This window comes from Nanorana parkeri, unplaced genomic scaffold (assembly GCF_000935625.1).
Source record: "Nanorana parkeri isolate BGI_ZX_2015 unplaced genomic scaffold, ASM93562v1 scaffold491, whole genome shotgun sequence".
Classification (NCBI taxonomy): domain Eukaryota; kingdom Metazoa; phylum Chordata; class Amphibia; order Anura; family Dicroglossidae; genus Nanorana; species Nanorana parkeri.
This window is the reverse complement of record NW_017306759.1, coordinates 636,990-661,631: the sequence shown is the minus strand read 5'-3', so window position 1 is coordinate 661,631 and position 24,642 is coordinate 636,990. Positions and strand designations below refer to the sequence as shown.

Genomic DNA, 24,642 nt, shown 5'->3' with positions numbered 1-24,642 from the left:
TCGGGCTTTCCTTGGTGTTCTGCCTCCATTCCCCGTTCCATTCAAACACATCCGACTAACAAGCCTGTCACTCATAGGGTTTATGTATTTTGCAAGAGGGTGGTGGGTTAGCCCCATCTCTCTTCATCAGTATTTCCCTGGAGTTCATGTGTGGTCTAAACAATATGATAAAACATTTAGGAAGGAACATACAGAGGACTATAGCCCAACTGGAAGCCAAAATGGCAAAGATCTCCATGGCCACTGTGTATTTGCCATGAGCACTGAGGGATGCTGGGATATAAGATATCCAGACACTCAGGAAGGCCAGCATGCTGAATGTGATAAACTGGGCTTCGTTGAAACTGTCGGGAAGTTTCCTAGCCAAGAAGGCAACAATGAAGCTTATAGTGGCTAGGAGAAAGAGGTAACCCAACATGATCCAGAAAGCAAAAGTAGAGCCTTCATTGCACTCAGCAATAATGAGTTCTGGGTAAATGTGAGTGCTGTACTGTGGGTGCGGAGGAGCTAGAGACAGCCACAGAATGCACAAGATTACCTGTAGTAAGAAACAAAGTGTTGTAATTGCGTAAGCCACTCGAATATTGGTCCATTTCTTCAGCCTGCTCAATGGTTTGACAGCCATGAATGCAAACAACACCATGATTGTCTTGGCCAAGATACACGATATGCAAAGGACAAAAGTCATGCCAAATGTAGGCTGGCGTAGCAGACAGCTCTCCCCGTTGGGGGACCCAATGAAAATCAAGGCACTGAGAAAGCACAGTGATAGAGATCCGAGAAGCAGGCAACTTAGAGAATAATTGCTGGCTTTCACTATGGCACTGTGTTTATTCTTTGCCAAAATTTTGAGAATCACGGTTGGAACCAAAGAGGACCCGATGCTGATGATCGCCAAAGTAAGTCCAAGGAAATCTTCATAGGAGAGGTAATCTATATTCTTTTGAAGACATCTTGTTTTCTGAAGGTCTGGCCACTTATCCCAAGGACACTTGTAGCACTCAAAGGAATCTGAAACATAAATGAAAAGGACATGTGACATTTGTAAGATTTTAGAAGTTCCTGTGAGCAGGGCCCCCCTAACCCTCTTCTATTGAATTGTATTGCGACTGTAGAAACTTTTGGACGATTTCCTGAGGGACCGTAATATTCAGGGATACAAGTATTCCTAAGAATTAGATGATACCCTAAATACTATGTAACTATGTAACTGTACTATCACCCTGTTGCCGCTAAATAAAGTACTGTATAATAATATTTTGTATTTACTGTATATGGAAATCTGTCAAGACCTACTAAAGTGGAAGTGTGATAATGTCACATCACAACTATCTGGACCATGGATAATGAGTATTCAAATATCCTTAAACATGTCCACACAGGGTTTAGAGCTGACCAGTGCTGTATTTACTATAAGGCGTGTGGTGGCCAGTGCTCAGAGCAGCAGGCTTAGAGGGGAGAGCAACAAGTCTAAAAATGTACATAATTGTGATGACTTTTTCCCCATTTTTCCCCATCTTCTGACCATTTATGAACATTTGTGGATAGATTCTGAGAAAGGTCTATGGGTTGGGCTGATTTGGTTTTAAACCATTGTAATAAATAGCATTCTGGAGATTTCCAGGAAGTGCCAGGTCAATCCCTCCACTGGCTTCCAATAACACAACACATAGCAATTAAAAATACTAACCACAACATACAAAGCCATCTACAACTCTACCCCTGGTTACATCTCCAGCCTCATCTCAAAGAATCACCCAAACCGCCCTCACCACTCCTCCCAAGACCTCCTGCTCTCTAATTCCCTCATCACCTCTTCCCTAACACAACTTATCTGGCTATCTCCAACTCTGTCTGCCTTAAGCTGATCCCTGAAAACTCACCTCCTCAGGGAAACCTATTCTACCTGTACAGCTTTTAGTTATGTAAAACAAAACCTCCTTAGTTGTCCGCTTGTGGTCATGTGTAGCCACAGGACTGAAGATATATGAAGCATATTAGTACCCTAGAATTGGAATCTAGTGTATATAATACAAAGTAATATTTACATTTAGGTTGCTACTTCTGCCTGTGGGCTGATGAAGAGGTCTAGCAATGCTCTGGCATTTTGGATTCACCACAAACTCTTTACTTCAAGGTATTCTATTAATAAACAATTAATAGTATTGATAGAGATTGGCGGCCGGTTATTTGCACTCACCATATGCGCAAGACTTACCCTGGGATCAACCTTGAGTCTACTAAATCTTAAGGGCATTACTTAAGAATGCATCACATGTCTCTGCTGTGCACACCTGCCATAATCATGAAGGTTTAAGTAAACTGCTGGACATTCAATCTATGCACAATCTGTATGATTATACCCCAGATTTAATTCTGTCCAATTTTTGGACTTACTCATGTTTGTACTTAGCTAATCTGTGCTTATCCTGATGATCAGTTTGCTATATTTGTTATTGTCAGTCATTGCTTTGTCTGCCCATCTAGAACCTAAAATCTGCTCAGGAATAGTTTGTCTCCTCCTTATCCAATCACTGGCCTATTTACTCTGCCACTGTCTTCTCTTTGCTTTGTTATCTGTTGGAGGACTTACCCCATTTTAGCATCTGTCCTGCTTATTAGTTGGTTGTCACCCTCTTATAGATATAAGAGAAGGTTTACAAGGAAAGGTTTTTTTCTTCATTTGGCAGGAATAAGTAGGGAGTATGGGTGACTGCTATCCAATAATAGAGATAAAACTTACCTGACTGGTTGGAAATCTCTCCTTGAGTACAAGGAACACATTCGAGGCAGCAGGCTGGCTTTCCTGTTTTGGCAGCCTTCCGAAATCCTGGAGGACATCTTTGACTGCAGACAGAGACGGGGACCTGCATCTAAAGTGAGCATTTAAAGTTCAGCTCCAGCTAAAACTATTTTTTAGATAAAGTGGGAAATTGTTGGAATCTCTATCGACTTAGCTGTCTGAATCCCCATTTCTGTGATTTTACATTACTTCCTGGGCAATCCTTTGGAATGCTTGTGTCCTTATGTCCTCTAACTGCCCGTGTGGGTGACATGTATCAGACAGAAAATAAGTAAGGGGAAATCTCTGAAATCAGCCCAAGCCGGACAGAGCTCCTTGCCCTTCTCACTTATCCCAAAGTCATGTGACTGGCTGTCTTAGACTATTAGGCCAGTGGTTTCCTCTGCAGTAAGCATTTTATGGCTTTTGCTATTTATTTATTTATAATAAGGGAGCTGGGACAAGGGAGGGGTCTTATTTGACTGTTGATTCGCTTGGACCCAATAAACCAGAAAGGGGAAAAAGACAAAGTAATCTGGGCATGTCTATTCTTTTAAAGTCCATAATCCTTTTAGCTCATTCAGTGACTTAGACCCATCCATTGGGGGTGTTGCTTCCATTTCCCTAATTCACAAACCTCCACTTTGTAAGTAAAATGGATCCAATGTAGATTCCACAATGGGGATTAGGTGGTGGGATACGCTGTGATGTCACTTGCAATACAAGGAAGTATAAGAGCCAGGCATATGAGATTATAATGAGATCCCATTGGGTCCTGCACAAGCATGGACAGGAGGTTTCACACTGGTTCACAAAAATCATGTATGCGTTGGTGATCAGTGAGGAACATTTGCAGGGTTATTCACTAAAAGGGTGTAGAGTTTGGAGAAGGCCGGAGAAGGGAACAATCCAGAACAATCTAGGACAACATAGCTGAACTGGAAAGTGAGCTGAATTGGAGAATTTTAATAAATCAGCTATTTTGGTCTAGATTGTTCACTTCTCCGACCTCCTCCAAACTCTTCACCCTTTTGTGAATAACCCCGTTGATGTACACTGCCCTAATTTACTACAACTCTGAGTTCAGGCAAACACAGAGGCTCATCAAGCATAGCAGATAAGAAAATATTGTCAATGGCAATTTAGAAAACCATAGACTATGCCTTGAAATCAAGATTTTTTTCCAACAAAGAGAACTGTGTAGAATTTTGCTTAGAAATGCCCAATGCATACAAGTGACACTAAACTCTGGAGTTAAATCTTAAAAATACATTCAAGTCCCTTAACTATTAACAAAAATGTATCTTATTTGTGTATCACAAAGGAGGGGGAAAATGTGCCTGCGTCTTATGGAGCGAATACCTATCGCCCGACGCCCGGGACATGCAGTTTCGGGTGACGGGTGAGTAGTTTTTTTGTACATTCAGCCCTGCTCTTGACAAGCAGAGCTGAATGTACAGTGGGAACCGCTGCTCTAATCAGATCACTTGTATTAAATTGAGCGACGGCGGCGATCGTGTCCGCCCCCCGCCGTGGTTTTCGGGTTCCCCTATTCCAAAATTTAGTAGCTGGTCATAAATGAATAAAATTGTCTCACCTGGTTCTCCCCCTCCGCCCAGAGGATAGCACTTTTGTTAATAGTGAACATTTCACTAGGAGATGCTGCAGTGTCATAACTTCCGACCTTGAGCCAGTGTATGCCGCCCTCTGGGTTCACCTGCCAGTTCACAATGTCGTAGAATGCGGTTGGGTTTCCATTCTCATCAAAGTAAAGCTCTCGGCCATTGCTCAGTGTGATTCTAGCCTTTTTCATGTAGTATAAGAGCTGTAAAGTAATAACATTTTACAATGTACTTTATGTAATGTTTTCCTGGATTAAATAAAATGTTTTTATGAACATTAGTTTTAACTTGAGCTAAAACTTACTTGGGATAAACCAAGAAAGAAAAAAAAAACTTCTACTGATTCATAAATGCTTTCTATGTCCCTATTAGGGAGTTCCCATGACGTCCAGTTCTGACACCCATCACCAGGACAGGATGTAAGAAGGATTTCTACACACAAGATCTAATCAAAACTTGGGTGAGGTTCGAATCCTTCCCAGCTCTGCTTAGAAAATGCCTTCATTAATTGTCTGTGTCCCACCTGGAGATATTTCCTCCCACATACTGTTTTTTTCTTACACACACATGACAGAAAGCAAGGAGAATGCTTCCCAATGAGGACAACAATACAAACTGTACGGGCTTCTTACCTTTTGTCACTTTGTCTATAACTAAAAAACAAACAAAAAACGTGTTACCTGGGGTTGTAATAAAATAGGAGAGTTGATTAGATGGGATGGAGAAGAGCGTCTGTATGCCTTGTAAGTTGTGTATTCTATTCCATAAATGGATGTGTAGCCCCCTCACCTTCTGTGATGTGGCTACTAGACACTTAGTGATAGCCAGGGCTGTAGACAGCCTGGCTGGATTTGTAGTGGCAATTACATGGTTAATCCCAGGTGTCTATACCCCCCTGGGTGGAGTGTGACTTTGTCGTATTGTGGGACAGCCAATGGTGGATACTGTAATGTATGTATTGTACAGCAACCAATCACTGGGCTTTTCTCAGGACAGAGTGTACATATATTGGTGGGAGCTGCCATGTGCTCTCTTTCACCAGGACCAGCCATGGATTAGGGCTGGGTCCTGTTCAGCCTGCCCCCCTCCAGGCTAGGCCGAGGCCTGGGGGTGTGTGTGTATGGGCTGGTGCGAGGAAAAAGGTTTCCCTCACGCCAGCCTGAGACTGAAAGAGGAAGAGAACCGGGACCAGTGCAGGCTCTTGAAGTACCCTGGAACTAAGTGGACTTCAGAGCATGGTCTGTGTTTTTCCTGATTGAGGATCTGCATCCATCCTATCTGTCTGTCGCATCAGTGGTTATCTGATGTCTCCAATATCCATTTTACCATTTTTTTGGTGTCTTTTTTTTTTAAGCATGTCGTTTTCATTGGATTTACAAGGCATGAACAGCAAAAATTATTACAATGGTATAGGGGGATACAATCCCGCCTTGTTGGAAGCACACATTAATCACCCGGTTTGGTATAGTTTGGTGTCTTCACTTTATACCTGAAGCATTATTTTATTTAGGGACAGTATAATGCCCAGACAATTCACCACCCCCACCCAATCCTCTTTTGCACTTATCGAACAGATCTAACAGAGTGCTCAGTGTATGTAATAGACCAAGTGGGAGCAAATAATTGAAATTCCTTTTTAGGGTTTACATATATTTTATTTACAATATATTGCCATGTGGCGCTGAATTACAACAGTCAAGAAGATACCTTTCTGGACTGGAATATTACCTGCCATGGCTTTATGTTCCTAATACTTGTGCAACCAGCATTAAGAAATGGTCCTGCACCTGGTCTACAGCCTTCAAGATCGCTTAATGCTTGAGCTATGATATACACTGCTGTGTAGACATTGTATGGAATTCTCAAATTGGATACATCATGGTAGCCATTCTGGGTTCCATCCAGAGACTCTCTTCCTGTGCACACTTTACCCATCACGCTTGAGGAGTTTCCATACGTTTTTGTAGCTCCGAATTCACAACTGAAAGTTTCTTCCCAACGCATCTTCAACCAATTGCTTCCCATACCATTGAAAAGGTGAAACTTGCTTAAAAAATCTTCAAATCCTGGAATCACTCCACTGTACAGGGCCAATCCAACCGTGCCAGAGAAAATTTTATAAACCTCTGCTGTGGCATAAAATGGGGATGTTGACCAACCTTCACTGGCAACGAATGTTTTCCCATCAATCTTCTGCTTCAACATTTCTTGCACAACTGGAATCAAGTCAAGTATTGTGGAGAAGACAATGACAACTCTGGCTGAAGACTGACGAATTACCTTAACTATGTGGACAGCGTTGCGGTCACCTTGACTTGCAAGAATGCTTTCGGTGAAGGCAATGCAAGCTCCAGCCTTGGTAATCTCCTGCTTGATCACTTGAATACCCTGCTGACCATAGTCATTGTCCACAGCCACCAGGCCTACCCAGGTCCAACCAAAATATAACACAAGCTTAGCCAGCCCTTGAGACTGAAACAAATCGCTGGGAACCGTTCTAAAGAATGATGGAAACTTTTTGTGGTCACTTAATAGGCGACTTGTTGCAAAATGGCTGATCTAAATGAAAGATAGACCAGTTGTTGTTGTTTTTTTAACAATAATTGTTTATTGAGAAACAGGTCAATCATAAATGACAATAACAATCAAATAGGTATCATATTAATCTCACATTTCTGGCATTTTACATAACAGAAAAGGCTTATCCACACATTCAATAATTTCAATAACAATGCTCATTTCCGATTAAAGTATCGTGCCAGGCAGTTTGGGTAGGTATGGGACATTTACTGAGACCTTTTTAAGTTAACAACATAAGAATAACCCAGAGAAGAAAAGTAAAGAAATGGAAGACAAGGAAAGAGTAATAGACATCACATTTCTGTGTGTCCATTAGAAGGAGGAGGGACTAAGGAAAGAAAGAAATCAGGATGTAAGAAACATATATTCTTTATTGTGTACTGGCGTCGGAGCTAGCTCTCTTCAGCCTGGGTCCATAATATTTCAACCATACTCCCCACAGATGTTGGAATTTATTTTGGGACTGGGTTCTACAGGAGATTACTCTCTCGTATTCGCATTGGGAGTGTACTTTCGAGAGAGTTTCACTCAGGTTAGGGACCGTTACCGATTTCCAATAACTTGCTATCAGTAATCTGGCCGCAAACAAGAAATGCATCACCACTGTCCTGAACTCTACAGGATATAGTTCAATTCCTACGCTAAGAAGCGCAAGCTGAGGGATCGGAGTGTTAAGGATACCCGTAATTGTTGCTAGACATCTGAAGACTGCATTCCAATAGCTCCTAATAGACTTGCAGTACCAGAAGGTGTGTAGCAGGCTACCAACATTTCCACACAGTCGCCAGCACAGTGGCGAGGCGTCAGGGACACTGGCTTCAGGGAACATCCTGGAGAGTCTATAGGGAGTCAGATACCATCGGAGAAGAAGCTTCTGGGATACTTCCCGATGATTGACACATTTAGAGTGTGAGGAGTTAATGGCTAATTTCCATTGGTCATCAGTAAAATCAGAGTGCAGTAGACCAGTTGTTGTTTATTTACCAGACCCACACACTTAGCAGGTGGATGGTATTAGCATCATGGTCAACTGTTTATCACATAAGCTGTGCAAGCCTGCATTCCAGGCTGAACCCCTCCAGGGAGTCTGTCTACATAAATATTGTACTTTTTAACTAAATGCATTTTTTACATTTGGATGGTGATGAGGGGGTCAGAACCGCTGTCAGGTTTTTATTGCCGCCAATGTCCCTGTTTGGGAAATTTACCAATTTCATTGGGAATAAAATTGAGGGTAAATCCAATATTTTGAGTTGCAACCAGAATGGGGATAGTGGGGAAACCTTCCAATTGTTCTGTCTAATAAGGGGTTTTCGTCTGTTTGGAAAAAAACTCCTTTCACTTCCTGCTCAGTCTACAGGAAAAAGACACTAAGGGAAATCTCCCTAATGAGACATAGACGGCCAAAAACCTAACAGTAGAGATGCACCAATAGCATTTTTTTGCGGACCGATTACGAGCACCAATACTTTTCCTCAAGTACTCGCTGATACCAATTACTGATACCTTTTTTTTAGTGTCATGTGACAGTTCTTCTAAAAAAATACAGAGTAATGATTTTAGGAGAGTGTTGGAGCGCCAGGGCCTGGTCACAGCTGCAACTGATGCACCCTTGATAGATCTGCCACTGACTCCAAGCTGTAAAGTGACTACAAATATCAGCAATATATTATACAGCAATGCAGAATACAGCCAGCTATAGAGGACTACAAATCCCAACAATACTTTATACAGCAATGCAGAATGGCTCCAGCTATAGAGGACTACAAATCCCAGCAATACATTATACAGCAATGCAGAATAATAGCATATGAATTTGCTACATACTCTGTGCTACCACTATGCTCTGGGGTGCCCACCTGATGTCTTGAGTGGAGGGTCCCAGGAGGGGTGATGTGCAAGAGAGAGATGTGCAGAGGGTTTCAGGAGGGGGAAATGTGCAGAGGGTCTCAGGAGTGGTGCAGAGGGTCTCAGTAGAGGGGGATGTCCAGAGAGTCTAAGGAGGGGTATATGTGCGAGCAGGGGAAGCGCTGTAAGCATGCGCTGCTTGGTTTCCAAGAAGGCTGCCACGAGGTCCCCAGCAAGTGCGGGACCTAAGGCAGCTGAATCAATTTGAAAAATGAAAGTCCCGGTATTGTTTTTTTGCGTTGGGGCATTTCCATGAGTACTCGTGAAAATGCCCACTATCAGCACCGATACAGGTACTGGTATTGATTGGTGCATCCCTATCTAACAGTGGTTTTAATCCTTCTCTACTCTATCAAAAATGATAAAAATGTTTTTTCTTTAGAGGTACTCCTGAGGCAGTTACTATTTAACTTGATTACTCATTATAAAATGATAACATTGTCAGAAGGCCTTACTAAACTGTTACTATCCATTCATGCTTTGCCTTACCTGAGGGTACCGGAAGAGTCCCAGAACATGAGCCAGGAGAATAGAGTTGGAGGAGATGGCTGCTCCAATAATAGCAGTATCCGGAATGTTTTTAAGGCATCTATAGTTGGCGATGGCTGTGTTTGATCCCGTCAGTATCTGCAAAGCACCCTCCAAGTCATACTGAAGAACATTACATGAGTCGTAGACCTGGAAGCCCAAAGTTGTGTTGGGTAGAATATTGTGGTTATTGTTGATCTCTTCCACTGCAAATACCAATGCCTGGATCTGTTGATAGCTGTCAACATAAAATCTTCAGAACCAACAAATACAAAAAGGGGGGAGGTGGGAAGGGAATGTATATTTATTAAATTTTTTACACATATTTGCTATTATTATTATTATTGTTCCACGGATCGGGCGGGTAGTTGTTTTCTACATTTAGCCCAGCTTTGGGCAAGCAGGGCTAAACGTACAGCAGGGAAGCAGCTGCTTGTTTTGTACAAGTGATCTCAGCAAGGTCCCCGAGATCACTTTTATGCAGCATGCATACAGGGGGGCACATTGAGGAACCTGGCATTGGGGCAGCAGAGAGAGTAAATCCGGCCCTGGTCACGAGTGGAAAAAGTTTAAGAAAGCCTGTGCTAGAATATTAATTTCAGATCTCTAAGGGACTTCATCACTTACGTTGTACAGGGAATCTTTGGAGGTCTCGTGGCGAAGGAAACTTTTTCATAAACCCTGTCCAAATGGAGTGGGACAATGAATCCAAACATGACATCTCCAGGTTGTGCCATTCCTTCCATGTCTGATGAAGTAGACAACACACATCTCTTATCTGTAGAAGATGTGACTGTAATGAGGTTCAGCAAAACTAGTAACCAGATTGTTGTGGATAAAATTACCATTTTCTTCCAATTTCTGAAAGGGCAACATATCACAATAGCCATCTCCCCAAAATTGATTGGCACCGAGCAACGTTGCCTTCTGTTCTGTTTTCTTCATGCACAGCGGAAAGTCGAGTTACAGACGGTAAGCCTGGTTTTAGACAATTTTCATTCAGCAGAGATTGTAACGTTTCCCACTAGGTATATAAGATAGAGGTTTAATATTATACTGTAAACATATCCAGTAGATTGCACACCTTAAAACATATACCATGTCTCTTGCAACGATCCAGCCCCTTAGATACATCCAGCACACTCTGGAGGCCCACTGTTGGATCATGTGACAACAGACTGTTAACTATTTTGGAGGTCGTTTTGAAAAAAGCAAAAAAACTTGGGTAGTGGTAGGAAAGGAGAAAGGGGCTACATGGACTTCAGATTTTACCTAGACCTTGTCTTTAAGGAGTACAGGCAGTCCCCGGGTTACATACAAGATAGGGACTTTAGGTTTGTACTTAAGTTGAATTTGTATGTAAGTCGGAACAGGTAAATTTTTTAAGTGTAACTCCAGTCAAAACATTTTTTTTTAGTTTTGGATAGCATAGGGAAGGGTCACGGTTCTTTTGCTGTCTGTTCCTGTTGTTCAGAAGATTATAATATAATTAAAACATTTTTTTATTTAAAATGACAGCAAAAAAAGTTTTTTTCTATTTTTCATTTTCTAAACTTTATTTTTTATTATTTGTTTGCATTTTTAATTTTTATTTATTTAACTTTTTCTTTACTTTTTTTTGTCCTTTTAATTTTAATTTTTAATTTTTGTAAACTTTTTTTATTTTTTTTGTATTTTAATGCTGGGAGCCATAGCCAGCCGGCTATTGGATATTTCAAATTGCAATAGCCAACAGCAGGCTGGCTATTGCATCTGCCCACTGCCTGCTGTCAATCAGCAGAGGAGGGGCCTGAAGCAGAAAGTTCTCTAGCAGGTCCCTCCATGCTGATTGACAGCAGACAGTGGGCGGGTTCAATAGCCAGCTTGCTATTGCATTTTACAATATCCAATAGCAGGCTGGGTACGGCTCCCAGCCTGCAATGAAGAGTAGGCAGAGGGGCGGGGCAGAGGAGCCGCAGCCGGACCAGGAGACCGGAGGATCTTCCTGACCGGAGAAGCCAACGGAACGGCTGAAGAGGAAGCCGGCACATCAGCGGAGGTACGTGGGGCATCGGCGGTATGCAGCAGTCTGTGCCCCCCGCTGCCTCCGCCAACACAGGCGCGGAGAGCAGCGGGGATTTGAAAGGACACAGGCCACTGCAGCCACAGTTCTCCTAAATGTACTGGCGTGGACCCCGTTCCTAAGTACGGATTGTCCGTAAGTCGGACGTCCGTAACCCGGGGACTGCCTGTATTTGCTTTTACACTGCTCATGTGCCACCATTTATGATTAACCATTTATATGGAAAGTTGTGGAATTAAATATTGAAGAAATATTAAAATGGAAGAGACACTCATTGGTCTTGTATTAAAGCAACATAAATAGATTATATTTGGGCAGCACAGCGGTGTAGTGGTTAGTGCTTCTGTGGCGGTGTAGTGCTTACTTGCAGAAGTGACCCCGGCAAGGTCACTATCTGCAAGGAGTTTGCATGTTCTCCCTGTGCTGGGTTTCCTCCAGGTACTCCAGTTTCCTCCCACACTCCAAAGACATGCTGGTAGGTTAATTGGCTCCTGTCTAAGTTGGCCCTCTATGTATGCATGTGAAATAGGGATCTTAGATTGTAAGCTCCTGTAGGATAGGGACTGATGTGAATGTGCAACTATGTAAAGTGCTGCGTAAATTGTCAGCGCTGTATAAATACCTGTAATTAAATAAATATTTATGTTGCTTAAAGTGACATTAAAGGCAAACATTTTTTCCCTCACCCCAACGTTAATTAAAGCACTTACCTTAAATTATGTCTTTTAATCCGATCTTCTTCTTCTTCTTTCCTTTAGTTTTCAGCCTTCTCTCCAGCGCTGCGGTGAATCTCCGATCCAGCGCTGACTCCTCTGTGCTTGCTGGCACGTACTCTCCCACGGTGTCTGCATGCGGGTGCACGCGTCCATAGACTTACCTTGTGTCTTTCCTCGTGTCCCGGCCGAAATTATATATATATATATATGCAAAAAAAACAGAGGGTTTAGAAACCCTTTAAATACAAGATCCTTGAGTGCCTTGAGAAAGGTGGGCTGCGACCCTCTATAATATGGGTATAATAAAACTTACAGATACATATTTATACTGTATGTGAAACAAAAATGTTGCTTCATTACAAGACCCATGAGTGCCTCTTCTACTAGACCATTTGTATCTACTTGCCTTCAGTGCACCCAAGCAGTTTTTATTCTTATCTAAGTGCGGTGACCACCAATGAACTTTTTGTACTAATACCCATTTAGAGTTTATATAAACTATATTTAAGAATAACATTAAAGTGACATTAAACGCTAAAAATCTCTCCCACCCCCCACAGTGCTAAAGTAAGGACTTACCTTAAATAATGCCTCTTAATCCTGTAGTTTTCAGCTGTCCCTCCAGCACTGGTGCGGGTCTCTGATCCAGCGCTGACTCCTCTGTCCTCCTCTTCGCTCATGTCCCACGGTGTCTGTGCGAGTGCACGCTGCTCCATAGACTTACCTTGTGTCTCTCCTCGTCTCTCGACCGAACAGCTAAACTGTGCATACGCCCGCCCCAAAATCCTTTGCGGCCACCCGAGAAATTTTCATATGTTCGGACGGGAGCGCACGGCGGGGGGGACACATGTGAGTATTAACCCTTTCAAAAAGTTGTTTTTTTTTAAATCGTTTAATAACCCTTTAATCTACAGTCTATAACTGCAAACAAGAAAGTTACACAAAAAAAGTCCTACATTTTACATTTGAAGGGTAGATACTTACATACCAGGATAGTCAATTCTAAGTCGGTTACATCAGTACTCAGGCGAGTTGGATTGTCTTGGTTTTTTTTGCGATTCAATTCCTTAAGACAGAACTACACTTCAACTGAGAACACTTAGAGGGAACACATAACAATTCAACACAAGAGAAGTCGGTCTTAATGTCGGCAGTGTATCACATAGCAGTAATATGAATGTGTTTTGTATTGTCATAGTTCCTCTCTTCTGTTCTAGGCACAATGGAGCAGAATGAGTTGCTTGTAATTTCCCACTTATCTTATATAGAAGGGAGGAAGACGGCTTAAGGGAATCAACAAGGCATGGGGATTCCCTGGAGGATTCAGGAGGACAAATCTATCTAATGAAATGTGCTACACGTAAAGTTTCCCATATGTGTAGTCTTGTATGTAAATGTATATGTGAGCCGTTCTGAAGTGTTTCAAAATATTACAAATTAGCAACATTATAATTTCCATCCTTTTATATACATTTGTTGTTTATAGAATAGAAAACATTGGACACGCAATTACAAAAGAATAAAGTTACAAATAAGCAGGAAAACCACATACCGTATTAGGCACCATTCACACGGACGTCCCTGGACTCTGGATAGAAACGTCCAGCGACAATCGTCTATCCCAAACCGCATGTAATCGTACCGTAAGCATGTTCCAACGAACTCCCCATGAACCATGAGGTAAGCCAGGCACATACGCTCCCCCCAACTTTCTAATTTATTAGAGAACATATTAACAGTATCATAAAGGCAAGTTTGACAAACAATAAAAACATACATCTGGGATAATGTAATGCAGTAACACCAATTAGATTAGGGCATCTATTAGGGTTAGGTCATAAAAATATTTATTTGAGGACTGTGTTAAATCCATAATTAAATATATCTAATGAATATGGCAGAACCATATTCGAGAATAATGTAAAGCCAAATGCAGTGACCAGATAAGAATAACATCAATAAAAACAATAAAACCAGAAAACTGCCCACAAACAACTTTAACCTGCTTCACAAATGTGGGCTTTAGGGAAGATTAATAAGAAAATAACCAGTGCTGAGGGAAAAAAAACATCTCATTTGGAATTGGCCGAAAAGTATAAGAGGCACAACAAACATGTGAAGAATTGCCTACTCAAATGAGACCAAAACTGAACTTTTTGGTCTTGGCATAAAAGTAGATGTAACAGAGGGTCTACATTGAAGTAGTATTCGCCTAAATTACCAAATGCTGAAGTTCGAAAAGATATGGGAACCCTGGGTGAAACACTTCTTCCCGCCGACCTTTGATGCCAGCTTACTGACCCTTTAACACCCTTAAAAAACACTAATTCTCCAACTTTTTCCTTCTATTAAGTTTTTGCTTCTAACATCTCTGTCAGGACCCCCGATAGAATGGATTCTTGCCTTTTTTTAATCATAGATTAGGCGATCGCTATAGATTGCCATGTTTGATGAGCATATTTTTTGTTATACACCAATGTCTATGCTTGAACCGTTATCCACACATGCACACTTTGTTTTAAGTGCGTGCACTAAATGCTTTGTACTTGTGAAAAAATAAAAATCCTTTGAAACTAAAAAAAAAAAAGTAGTATTAAGGTCTGGGTGTTTTTTACCTTAATGCATTCTCTACATTAGGGTAAAAACTGCCCAGAACCTTTTTCTCCCCCAGTCCCCCGCAGTCACCCTCCGTCACCCCCCACACTTACCTGTGAGCGACGCTCGTCCCTGCTGCCGGTGCCGAAGTGATCCTCCATTCCCTGTACTTCCGGGTTGCAGGGGGAGGATACTGATGGCAGAAGAGCCATAGGCTCCTTCTGTCATCAATTAAAGAGGAAAGGGGAGTTGCCTGCCACAGGGCTGTGTGTGTCTATGGACGCACACAGCCACTGCGGTCACGAGCGTGCATGGGTGCCTCTATTAGAACTCGTCGAGAGGTTGGGGGGAAGAACACTGCTGTCAGGTGCTGCCGCAGGCTAACAGCATAGGGAGGAACCCACTGGCAGGAAGCGGGCAAGAAGATCCGAGAGCGAGGTACAAGAGAGCAAATCCATAGGGGGTAATCAAAGTCCAATCCGGGTCGAGGGTTCAAAAGCGGTAGGCAGGCCAAGGGGTTGGTAACCAGGCAGTTCAGGCAGTTCAGATGAGGGGTCAGGGAGTAATAGCAAGATCCAACAAAGGGGCTAAGCGATCGCACCATAGAGGTGGAATAACTCAGCAACAAGCCAGGGCTCGACCAGGATTATATAGCCAGTGGGAGTAAGACCACCCCCTGGTCCGGGAGCCAATGGCAGAGAGAGATGGAAGGTCCGTGCTGGGAACCTCCCCCAGCAAGGCCCACACCTGACGGTCCTAATGGGCAAAGGCGTGTTTCACGCCCTGTGCACGCGTGCACAGTCTGTCCACCACGCGCGCGCACCCAGGGTGCATTTCACGCATGCGCACCTGCAACCCTGGCGCCAGGCGTTCTGCCAGGCTGAAGGAGCCCCCGTGCCCTAAACCGTACCCGTCAGCCCCGAGGAGAGGTGACACCCCTGGTTCCCTGACAGCTCTTATGACCAAACCCATAAACTTCATTATTCTGCGGCTACTTGCAAACTCCTGGCAACTTCCTGTCTTAGTGTTGATGCAAATCCAGTTCACTATATAATCATCAGTCTTTTCACTTGGTCTCCACCCTTGCAATTGTTCAGACCTACCAAATGCTCTCTGCTAGATCCTGTGCTCTGTGTATGATCCTGGCTCTGTTTACTGATCTCTTGGCTCAAGACCTGGCTATTGTACTTGTGCATCCTGCTCCCTGGGTTGGAGACCTGGCTCAGCTGACTACACACTTGGGCTTCTGACCTTTGGCTCGGCTCTGACTACAACTTGGATTTCCCTATTGTTTTGCTATTTTATCTATTGTTGCTTTCAATAAACGCTCTTATTTTTTTATACTGCAGTTTTAATTTACATTTGATTTATTGGTTCTCTGACATGGTGGTGGCATCATAATACTGCAGGAAAGCTTTTATGAACAGTGACTGGAAGCTAGTCAGAACCAAAGGCATAATAGGCACCTCCACATGTAAGATACTTGAGACCTGAGACTGGGGAAGAGGTTCACCTTCCAGCGGGGCAATGATTCTAAACATGCAGCCAAAACTAGACTTGTGCGCCGTTCCGTTTTGGAATATCTGTTATTTCGTATTTCAATTCGGATTTAGGATGCTTCCTAATTTACGAATTTCAGGAAAATTTGTACGAATTTCGATTCGTAACGAAATGAATCGCACATGTCTAGCCAAAACTGAAATATATTGTTTACTACTAATGGCCCAGTAAAAGTGCATGTGTACTGTAAATCCAGTTGGGAATCTGTGGCAAGACTTGCTGCTTACCAATAATCCACATGCAACCTGACAAAGCGAAAGCAATAAGTTCCCTGTGCTTAGGTTCCCTTAGGTGCATAGGTCTGCAAATTGATATTGCACAATTATGACAATTAGAGGGACACCCCAAGGTGAATGGAGTCATCCAAAACTCTGAGATTGATGGAAAAAGAGCATGTGTGGAGCAAGTGAATAGAGATGCTGAAAAAAATAAGCCATGAGTTTACTACTTGCAGTATCATTAATATTATTGATCTCAGCATTGGAAAGTTAAATATTTATTAAATAAGCACAGCAATGCATGGTAATACAGACATTGATATTGAAAAAAATAATACCATGAGACCATCACAAAGAAATGGGGATGTCACGATCTGGGATCAGGCTCAGAGTCCAGTAGCTGAAACAGCTGGCAAATTTGTGGTATAACTGGCCGAGTTCGGTACACAAGCAGACGGTAGTAGTATAGGAGCAGGCAGAAGCGTAGTCAGAGAACAAGCCGAGGTCATTAGCCAAAGGTATCGGGTATGCAGCAGAAGACGAGGAGAGTAGTCAGTGAATCATCAGCCAAAGGTTGGTACATGGGTAGCAGTATGAGAGGATTGTAGCACAGAGGGAGCAGGAAGCAAGATATTGGCAGGAGCACAATAATCTGGCAAACAGGAAGTGCAGAGGCATGGCTTAAATAGGAAGTTCAAGGGAGGAGCAAGGAGTTCAGAGTTCAGCAGAAACTAGGTTTACCTGAGGATTACACATGAGAGCAAGCAAGGAGCTATCCAAGGTTTCAGAGTGGCTCAGCAGGTAGAACCACCACCAGACACAGCAGAGGCCCTGGGTTAAGATCTGGATCCTGATAGGGGAACTTAAAATACAGTCAGTTAAAGTATTGCTTAAATTCGTATATGGAATATACTGTGTTGAAAAGATGGTTTTCACTCCATGTCATTTTTTTGTTCCTATTTTCTTCTCAGAAAGTGTTCATCTCAATCTGTTTTTCCTCATTATATACTCTTTAGAGTTTAGATTAGGTCTAAATAATATGATAAAGCATTTTGGCAAAAACATACAGATCAGCATGGCCCAGCTGGAGGCCAGGATAGCAAAGATTTCCATAGTTACAGTATATTTGCCCTGAGCACTGAGGGATGCTGGGATATAAGAGACCCAGACACTGAGGAAGGCCAGCATGCTGAAGGTAATGAACTGGGCCTCATTGAAGCTGTCAGGAAGTCTTCGAGCCAGAAAGGCCACAATGAAACTAATAGTGGCCAGGAGAAAAAGATAACCCAACATGGCCCAGAAGGCAATGGGAGAACCCTCGTTACATTCAACAATGATGACTACAGATTGAATATGTGTGCTGTATTGCGGGAATGGAGGTACAAGAGACAACCAGGTTATGCACAAGATAAATTGTAACAAAAATCCAATCAAAATGATCATGTAGGATACACGTGGAGTGGTCCATTTCTTAAAACTGCAGCCAGGTTTGGTGGCCATAAAAACAAGGACCACCATGATAGTTTTAGCCAAAACGCAGGAGATGCATATAGCGAAAACCATGCCAAAGGTAGCCTGTCGAAGGAGACATTTTTCAGGTTGGGGATAACCAATGAATGCCAAAGAGGTTAGAAAACAGAAGGTAAGGGAAACCAGAAGAAGAATACTTAAGTGATAATTGTTGGCTTTAACTACCGGGCTGGCTTTATGTTTAATGAAAAGTTTGGAAATAACATTAGGGACTAAAGAGGATATGGCACTGATAACCATCAGACTTGTTCCCAATGGGTCATCGTAGGAGAGGTATTCTTTGTTTTTTGGCAGACACTTCGATTTCTGGCTGTTTGGCCACTGGTCCCATGGGCATCTGGAGCAATCAATAGAGTCTAAAATAAAAAAGAGAGATTGGGATTATTGATAGTTTACTTACACCTACTAATACACTGAATCCCAAGAAGAGTTGTTTGCTCCGCCTGAGTTCTCCACTGCTGAACTAGAGAACTCCACCCCTCTGTATCTCCATAACATAAAGTCCAGCAGGGGATATTTGGGCAGGGCTGACAACATCCTGATCTGGAGAGATGAAGATAACATTACAATTATTCCAAGGAACTCGGAGTAGGAAGTTTGTCTCTTGTCATCTTTTACTTTTCTTTAGTTTTCAACAGCGTAGCAAATGCTTATTAGGAAAATTGTTCTCTGTGTGTTCCTTAATGGCAATTACATTCAATTCCTGTCCAGCAGACACAACTAGAAGTGAGAGAACATCTCTTCAAAGTGAGGATGAATCTCCTTCTGGACTTTTGTCACTGGAGCAGGTGTCCCCATTGGATGATGTTCCTCACCTTCTGTTTCACTGCCAGCAGTGACGAATTGACATAGGGGCCACTAAAGTGCCAGCTCCAGGCCCACCACTGACAATAAGCCCAGCTGGCCTAGGATTGCCTCGGTATGCCAATTGCTATCTGGGCCGGCCGGGCTGAACACAGTCAGGCAGAGGCACTAGCGGCTCCCTACCCCTATCAAGCATATTAGGCAGCCACTCGCTGGAGCCTCATGGGTCCCCAGTGATCAGCTGCCTGACTAGAGAGCCACCTCTGCTGCTTCCTGTCTGTTAACAACTTTTACATTGCTCCCCAACTGTGCTTGAGCTGAAACACTAGGCTAGACAGAGTCTGGAGTGTTATGTGAATATACGAAACACTGATGTTTTTGCTGATAAGGTATTAGGACAGTAGGGGTAAGGGATGGGGGTGGCAGTGACAGACATAGTACTCTGGATTTTTAATATTTCACATCTACATTAGCCCTAGTAGAAGGAACTGCAGGATAATATCTGAGTTATATAATTACTCTATTAAAAAGTTCAATTTCTAACATCTTCAGCACTTGCTCTCCAGAAGGAGCAGGTATTTGGGCAGTCAACTTACTGGTTTTATTGGCGATCTCTCCAAGAGGACAAGGTACACACTCAAAACAACATATAGGCTCTCCTTGTCTGGCTGCTTTCCAGAACCCTGGAGGACAACTTTCGCTGCATATTGAGAGAGGGACCTGAGGAAATTTTCAATTGATGCATTTAGTATGTTGTTTATGCACTTCTGATCACCTATATATTTAGTCATTGCTTCCTGAAAGTGAGTTTGGTGCTGGTAGTTTTTAACCTTGGACTGTTAGATGATGGCACAGAGGATCAAGGCACAGAAGGTATATATCGGCAACAAGGGGTTAGTTTAATCCTAAGGAAGGGTTGTGTTAGGAATGGAGTTAGAGTGGGGGAGGTGGATGGGAATATATTTCATCTTCTGTGTTGAACCCTGTGTCAACAGCTACCAGTGCATGGCTCTTGGACAAACAACATATTGCCCAAAATGATATCACTGGTGTTCAGCATTCCATATGTCAAAAACTCCAAAAGGTAACTAACTGATTGTCACAAAGTCCCAACATCATCAGCTGCTTAAGGACTAGATTGGGTATCAACTTCACAACATACTGTGAACTCTTGAGTGTTCACAGTTTGTATAAACCATGACACTGCATGTAATGGACTTTGGAATACTGTGACAGATACAATATACGCCATATACGATAGTGATAGAGTTTTTAACTGATTTTATACTAATGTTACTGAAATACTTCACAAGGCTAGTGCACTTTAGTGTGTGTTAATTTTTAAATGAAATGTTCGCTTCATAAGGAAGATACTATACATACAGTACATGTTTACCCCTTTGGGGGTATGCATAATTGAAATCTGCCATTGGCTGACCTTAAAGGGACAACGAAAATCTCTAGCCATCAGATGCCACCAATTGAGCACTAAGTTATAAATGTAAGCGTAAAATTGTCTAAGCTAAGGTGGAGGAGTCACACTGGTGAACGTATACTTGTTTCTTTCCAAATTTAAGATATAGTTTACATAATCTTACTTGATTATCTTTAGAGGCCCAAAACAGCAGGCTTGAGTTGATGGTGAGTACTTGGACGGGAGCCGCGGCATAACTGCCAATCTTAACCTGCCGCATGGCCCCTTCTGGGCTCAGCTGCCAGTTTACAATGTCATAGATTGCAGGTGGTTCTCCATTATCATCAAAATAAAATTCATTCCCATTACTCAGGCTCACACGGGCTTTCTTCAGGTAATGTAGGAGCTATGAGATTGAGAAAGAGAAGGTTGTTTTGCCAAAATCAATGAGTATCAAAAGAGGTAAGTTCACTGCAAAGTTAGGCATCTAATATTGGGTATTGTATTAGAGGGTATTCTGCTTTCTGTGTTTTGTGTTTCAATGAAGAAAATGTCCATTCATTCCCTGTCCCAGGGGCACAACAGGATGTTGATAGGGATGGCAGTATTCCAATAGCAGGTATTACCATTGGAAAATTTCCTCTTACTTTATATTGTGATGACAATTTTAAAATTCTGCATGTTCCACCACTTTCTAGCTCAGTGACAATGGCCACCAGGACTAATAGGGAAAGTGAATGTCCCGAACATGAACAAATGCAGCAAAAAAATTCTGATAGAGGTTCTAACCCATCCACAAACATAATGGCTTTAGATACTCTTTAAAATCAATTTATTTTGGACATGAGGTATGGTAGGGTTAATTCTGCAACCACCTACTGAGTCATTTACATTCAGCAAGTTTTGCATGAACAAACCACATATCATATTTATCCTTACATGCCCCTATTTATTGGCTTTAAGGGTGCTGAAATGTTGGGTCTCCTGCTGCTTATAATTATTCACCCGCCTGTCTCCCACCACTCAAGAATAAGCCACAAGCCCAACAGGTGAGAGATCAGAGAGGGAAAAGGACTCTCTAGGGTATTGTGACTGACTGCCTAAATCCCCACTGGTCCATCAAAGGATGAAGGGGAGAGCATGACAACTGGAACATCACTGGTGTCCCGTCCAAGGTCCGGTCCCTTGGGCTGGACACCAGTAGGGGCAGACCTTGGTCAGGACACCAATGATGTGGTACAAGCTTCAGTAAACTATTCCAGCAGAATCCAGTGTGTGGCCAGTTATTCTTCTGTTTGTGGTGAATGGGGTCATTTAAGTTTACCTGTTGGACAAAGCATAGGATAAATAGGCATTATCACTTTGCCCATTCAAGGCAGAATGACAGTGTCTATGGAAGGAGCAGGGGCATCCCGAGGCCAGGGGTCCCCCGTTGTGTCGTCATCGCACGTGTGCGTGATGTCACCTCGCACATGCGGCGATGACATCATCGCGCACCCGCAGCCATCTTGCTGATGGACGCCGGCAGAGAGAGGAGGGGGCATTCACCCGGCGGGATGAGGTATGCCGTCCGGTCCCCTCCTAACACTGTCGGGCTCTCGGTCCATGACCGAGTGCCCAACTTTTTAGAGAGGGGTGACACCGAAATGACTGTCAGTCATTTTGGTGTCACCCCTGCAATGGTGACATCTGGGTGCAAGCCGCACCCCCCTTGTGATGCCACTGGCAAGGAGCCCTCCAAAATCACAGATACCCAACTTGCTTGCCCACCTCTGCCACTCCTTCTGCTGCAGCCAACAAGAATACCCAGTGCTTCCAGATATGGGGGAACATGTGACCTACCTACATTATGGCAATCAATTGCTAGGCCTGAGCACTGTCACATAATGCATGCAAATACAGCTGACGATGGGGATAATACTTTGAACTATTAAAGAATAGCGGCAGCCCGGGAAAGGTAAGTATAAATGGATGGGTGGGGGTTTTGCACGCACTGTTAATTTACCCTGAATGGACAAGGTGACTGTGTCTATTTAACTATCTTTATAGTAACTATCATGCTATTCCCAAAGCACGTGAACACTCTTGTATCCTTATTTATTGAATTGTTTTATTGACATCATTTAGGCTCTCGTTGCATGACATTCTAAAGATTTGGAAACAATTAACTTTTTTTTTTTTCACATAGCTATGTATATACAGTATATTGTATTATTTATAATAAAAGCTGTTTAACATTGTTTCAGAACATACATTATTTGGCCAAAAGTATGGAGACTTATATTACAAATTATTTGAGGTGCAAAAAGCCAGCTCCATAAAGACATGGTTTGGGGAGTTTGGGTGGGAGGAACTTAAGTGGCCTGTAAAGAGAGCCCTGACTTCAACCCTACTGAATATCTTAAAAATTAATTGGCACATAGATTGTGAGCCAGGTCGTCTCTTCTGAAGGCTTTTATAGCTAAAGATGGTAGACCAACTCCATATTAATACCTATTGCTTTGAAATAAGATATCCAACAAACACATATAGGTGTGATGGTCAGTTGTTCATGAACCTTTGGCCACTTAGTTCAAGCTCCTTGAAGAAGATTTATGTTTTATATTACCTGCCAAGGTTTGAAATGGTAGATGTTTGCACAGCGATTTAATGACAATGTCCCTTTCTGCAAATTGCAATTTTTTAAATCTTCCAGAGCCTTGGCCACAACATGGACTGCTGTGTAGACATTGTATGTGGTCCTTAAATTGGAAACATCAGTAAAACTGTTGTGGATATTTTCTAAACTCTCCGCTCCTGTGCACTCTCTAAATGCTGAGTCCAAAATATCTGTGGCATTTCTATTTGTATTAAATTTGCAGTCTAAGGCTTCCTCCCAAAATGTTTGTATCCAGTCACGTCCCAAGGACATGGATGGATGGATAGCATGCAAAAACGTTTTAAGTCCTGGAATGTTTCCACTGTAGAATGCAAGGCCAATAGTGCCGGCCAAGAGCTTTGAGTATTTTTCAATGGAATGTATACTTGTTGTAGACCAAGCTTCACTAGCCACAAATGTTATATCCGTAACATTCTGCCTCAGCATTTCTTCTAGGATAGCAAAGAGTTCAATGTCCGTGGAGAATGCAACAATGACCTTAACTGTTGATGCTCGGATGACCTTGACTATGTGTTGCGCGTTGCGATCTTGATCATTCATAATGATGTTCTCGGTGAAGGCCACACATGCTCCAGCCTTTAGTAACTCTTGTCTGACCAATTGGATTCCTTGCTGACCATAATCACTATCTGCAGCCAGCAGTCCGACCCAGGTCCAACCAAAATGCAGCACCAGTTTTGCCAGTCCAAGAGATTGGAAGGCATCACTTGGAACAGTCCTGAAGAAGGATGGGAATTTTCTGCGATCACCGAGTAGATAGCTTGTGGAAAAATGACTAATCTGTTATGAGTAAAAATGACATCTGTATATAAAAAGTGCAATGTCTTTGTTTGAAGGCAAAATAGTCTAGACTAGTCAAGTGTATTTTATATAATTTTAAAGTTCTAGGTAGAGATGTTCAGACACCAAGAACCGTACTCTGTACAAGTACAATTACAGATACTTGTCCAGCTCCAAGACTAAACTAGAGAAAAACTCAAAAGTTAGGAGTCAGCTGTAATTTTTAACCACCTACCGTCCATGGCCATTGCTGAACGGCGGGACGGGAGTCTTGTAGGAGCGAGAGGGTGTCTTAAGACGTCCTGCCCCTTCCCCCGCTCATGTGCAGCGCTCAGCATGTTAGCAATGTAAACAGCCAGCAATAGCTGTTTACATTCAAGCCATCAGGAGTCTCTAGAAATGCCCGATCGCTTGCACATTTTCGATGTCTATTTACCCGACGTGATCCCGTCTTTCATATTTTACCAAAAAATTGGGGTGATAATAAATATTTCATAACATTTCATAGGGAAACAGGTTTTTATACAAAATGTAAGGTACTTTTTTTGTTATATAGTAAAAAATAAAAAAACCCCAGTAGTGGTTAAATACCACCAAAGGAAAGCTCTATCTGTCCTCAAAAAATGGTATGAAATTAATTTCAGTACAGCGTTGCATGACGGAATAAATGTCAGTCAAAGTACCTCAGCGCTGAATACTGAAAAATGGCCGGGGCAGGAAGGGGGTGCAAGTCAGCAAGTGGTTAAGGAGCATACAGAGCTCCTGGGATTTGTGCATACCTGTTTTAATGTATGATTTGTATTAAATATATATTCTGTATATTAGGAATGCACCGATACCATTTTTTCCAGACCAAGTACTAAGGTCTCTGATTTGTCCCCCCC

At 42.5% G+C, this 24,642-nt stretch overlaps 2 protein-coding genes across 2 annotated transcripts in view; both read right to left on the bottom strand.

Moving 5' to 3' along the window:
• Nucleotides 1-67: 67 nt before the first annotated feature.
• On the bottom strand, nucleotides 68-10,166 carry LOC108790661 (extracellular calcium-sensing receptor-like). The gene is made up of 6 exons (XM_018560972.1): nucleotides 10,048-10,166; nucleotides 9,382-9,673; nucleotides 6,133-6,963; nucleotides 4,380-4,607; nucleotides 2,744-2,867; nucleotides 68-1,011 (listed from the first exon to the last, which is right to left on the bottom strand). The coding sequence occupies exons 1-6, from the start codon at nucleotides 10,164-10,166 to the stop codon at nucleotides 68-70; spliced, it is 2,538 nt and encodes an 845-aa protein (XP_018416474.1).
• A 7,383-nt stretch (nucleotides 10,167-17,549) lies between these two features.
• LOC108790659 (vomeronasal type-2 receptor 1-like) overlaps nucleotides 17,550-24,642 on the bottom strand; it is a 38,517-nt gene continuing 31,424 nt past the window's right edge. Inside the window, exons 11-14 of the mRNA XM_018560971.1 lie at nucleotides 22,928-23,758; nucleotides 20,504-20,725; nucleotides 19,502-19,625; nucleotides 17,550-18,457 (exon numbers count right to left, since the gene is read on the bottom strand). Coding sequence (XP_018416473.1) covers nucleotides 17,550-18,457; nucleotides 19,502-19,625; nucleotides 20,504-20,725; nucleotides 22,928-23,758 — 2,085 coding nt within the window. The remainder of the gene's footprint in view (nucleotides 18,458-19,501; nucleotides 19,626-20,503; nucleotides 20,726-22,927; nucleotides 23,759-24,642) is intronic.

Bases quoted from the DNA above. Each gene is read 5' to 3' on its own strand.
- LOC108790661 (XM_018560972.1), bottom strand. From the start codon at position 10,166: ATGGAAGGAATGGCACAACCTGGAGATGTCATGTTTGGATTCATTGTC. The intron at 9,674-10,047 runs GTAAGTGATGAA...TTGGTTCTGAAG, and splicing joins CCAAAGATTCCCTGTACAAC to ATTTTATGTTGACAGCTATC. The intron at 6,964-9,381 runs GTAAGGCAAAGC...TCTTTCATTTAG, and splicing joins GACTCTTCCGGTACCCTCAG to ATCAGCCATTTTGCAACAAG.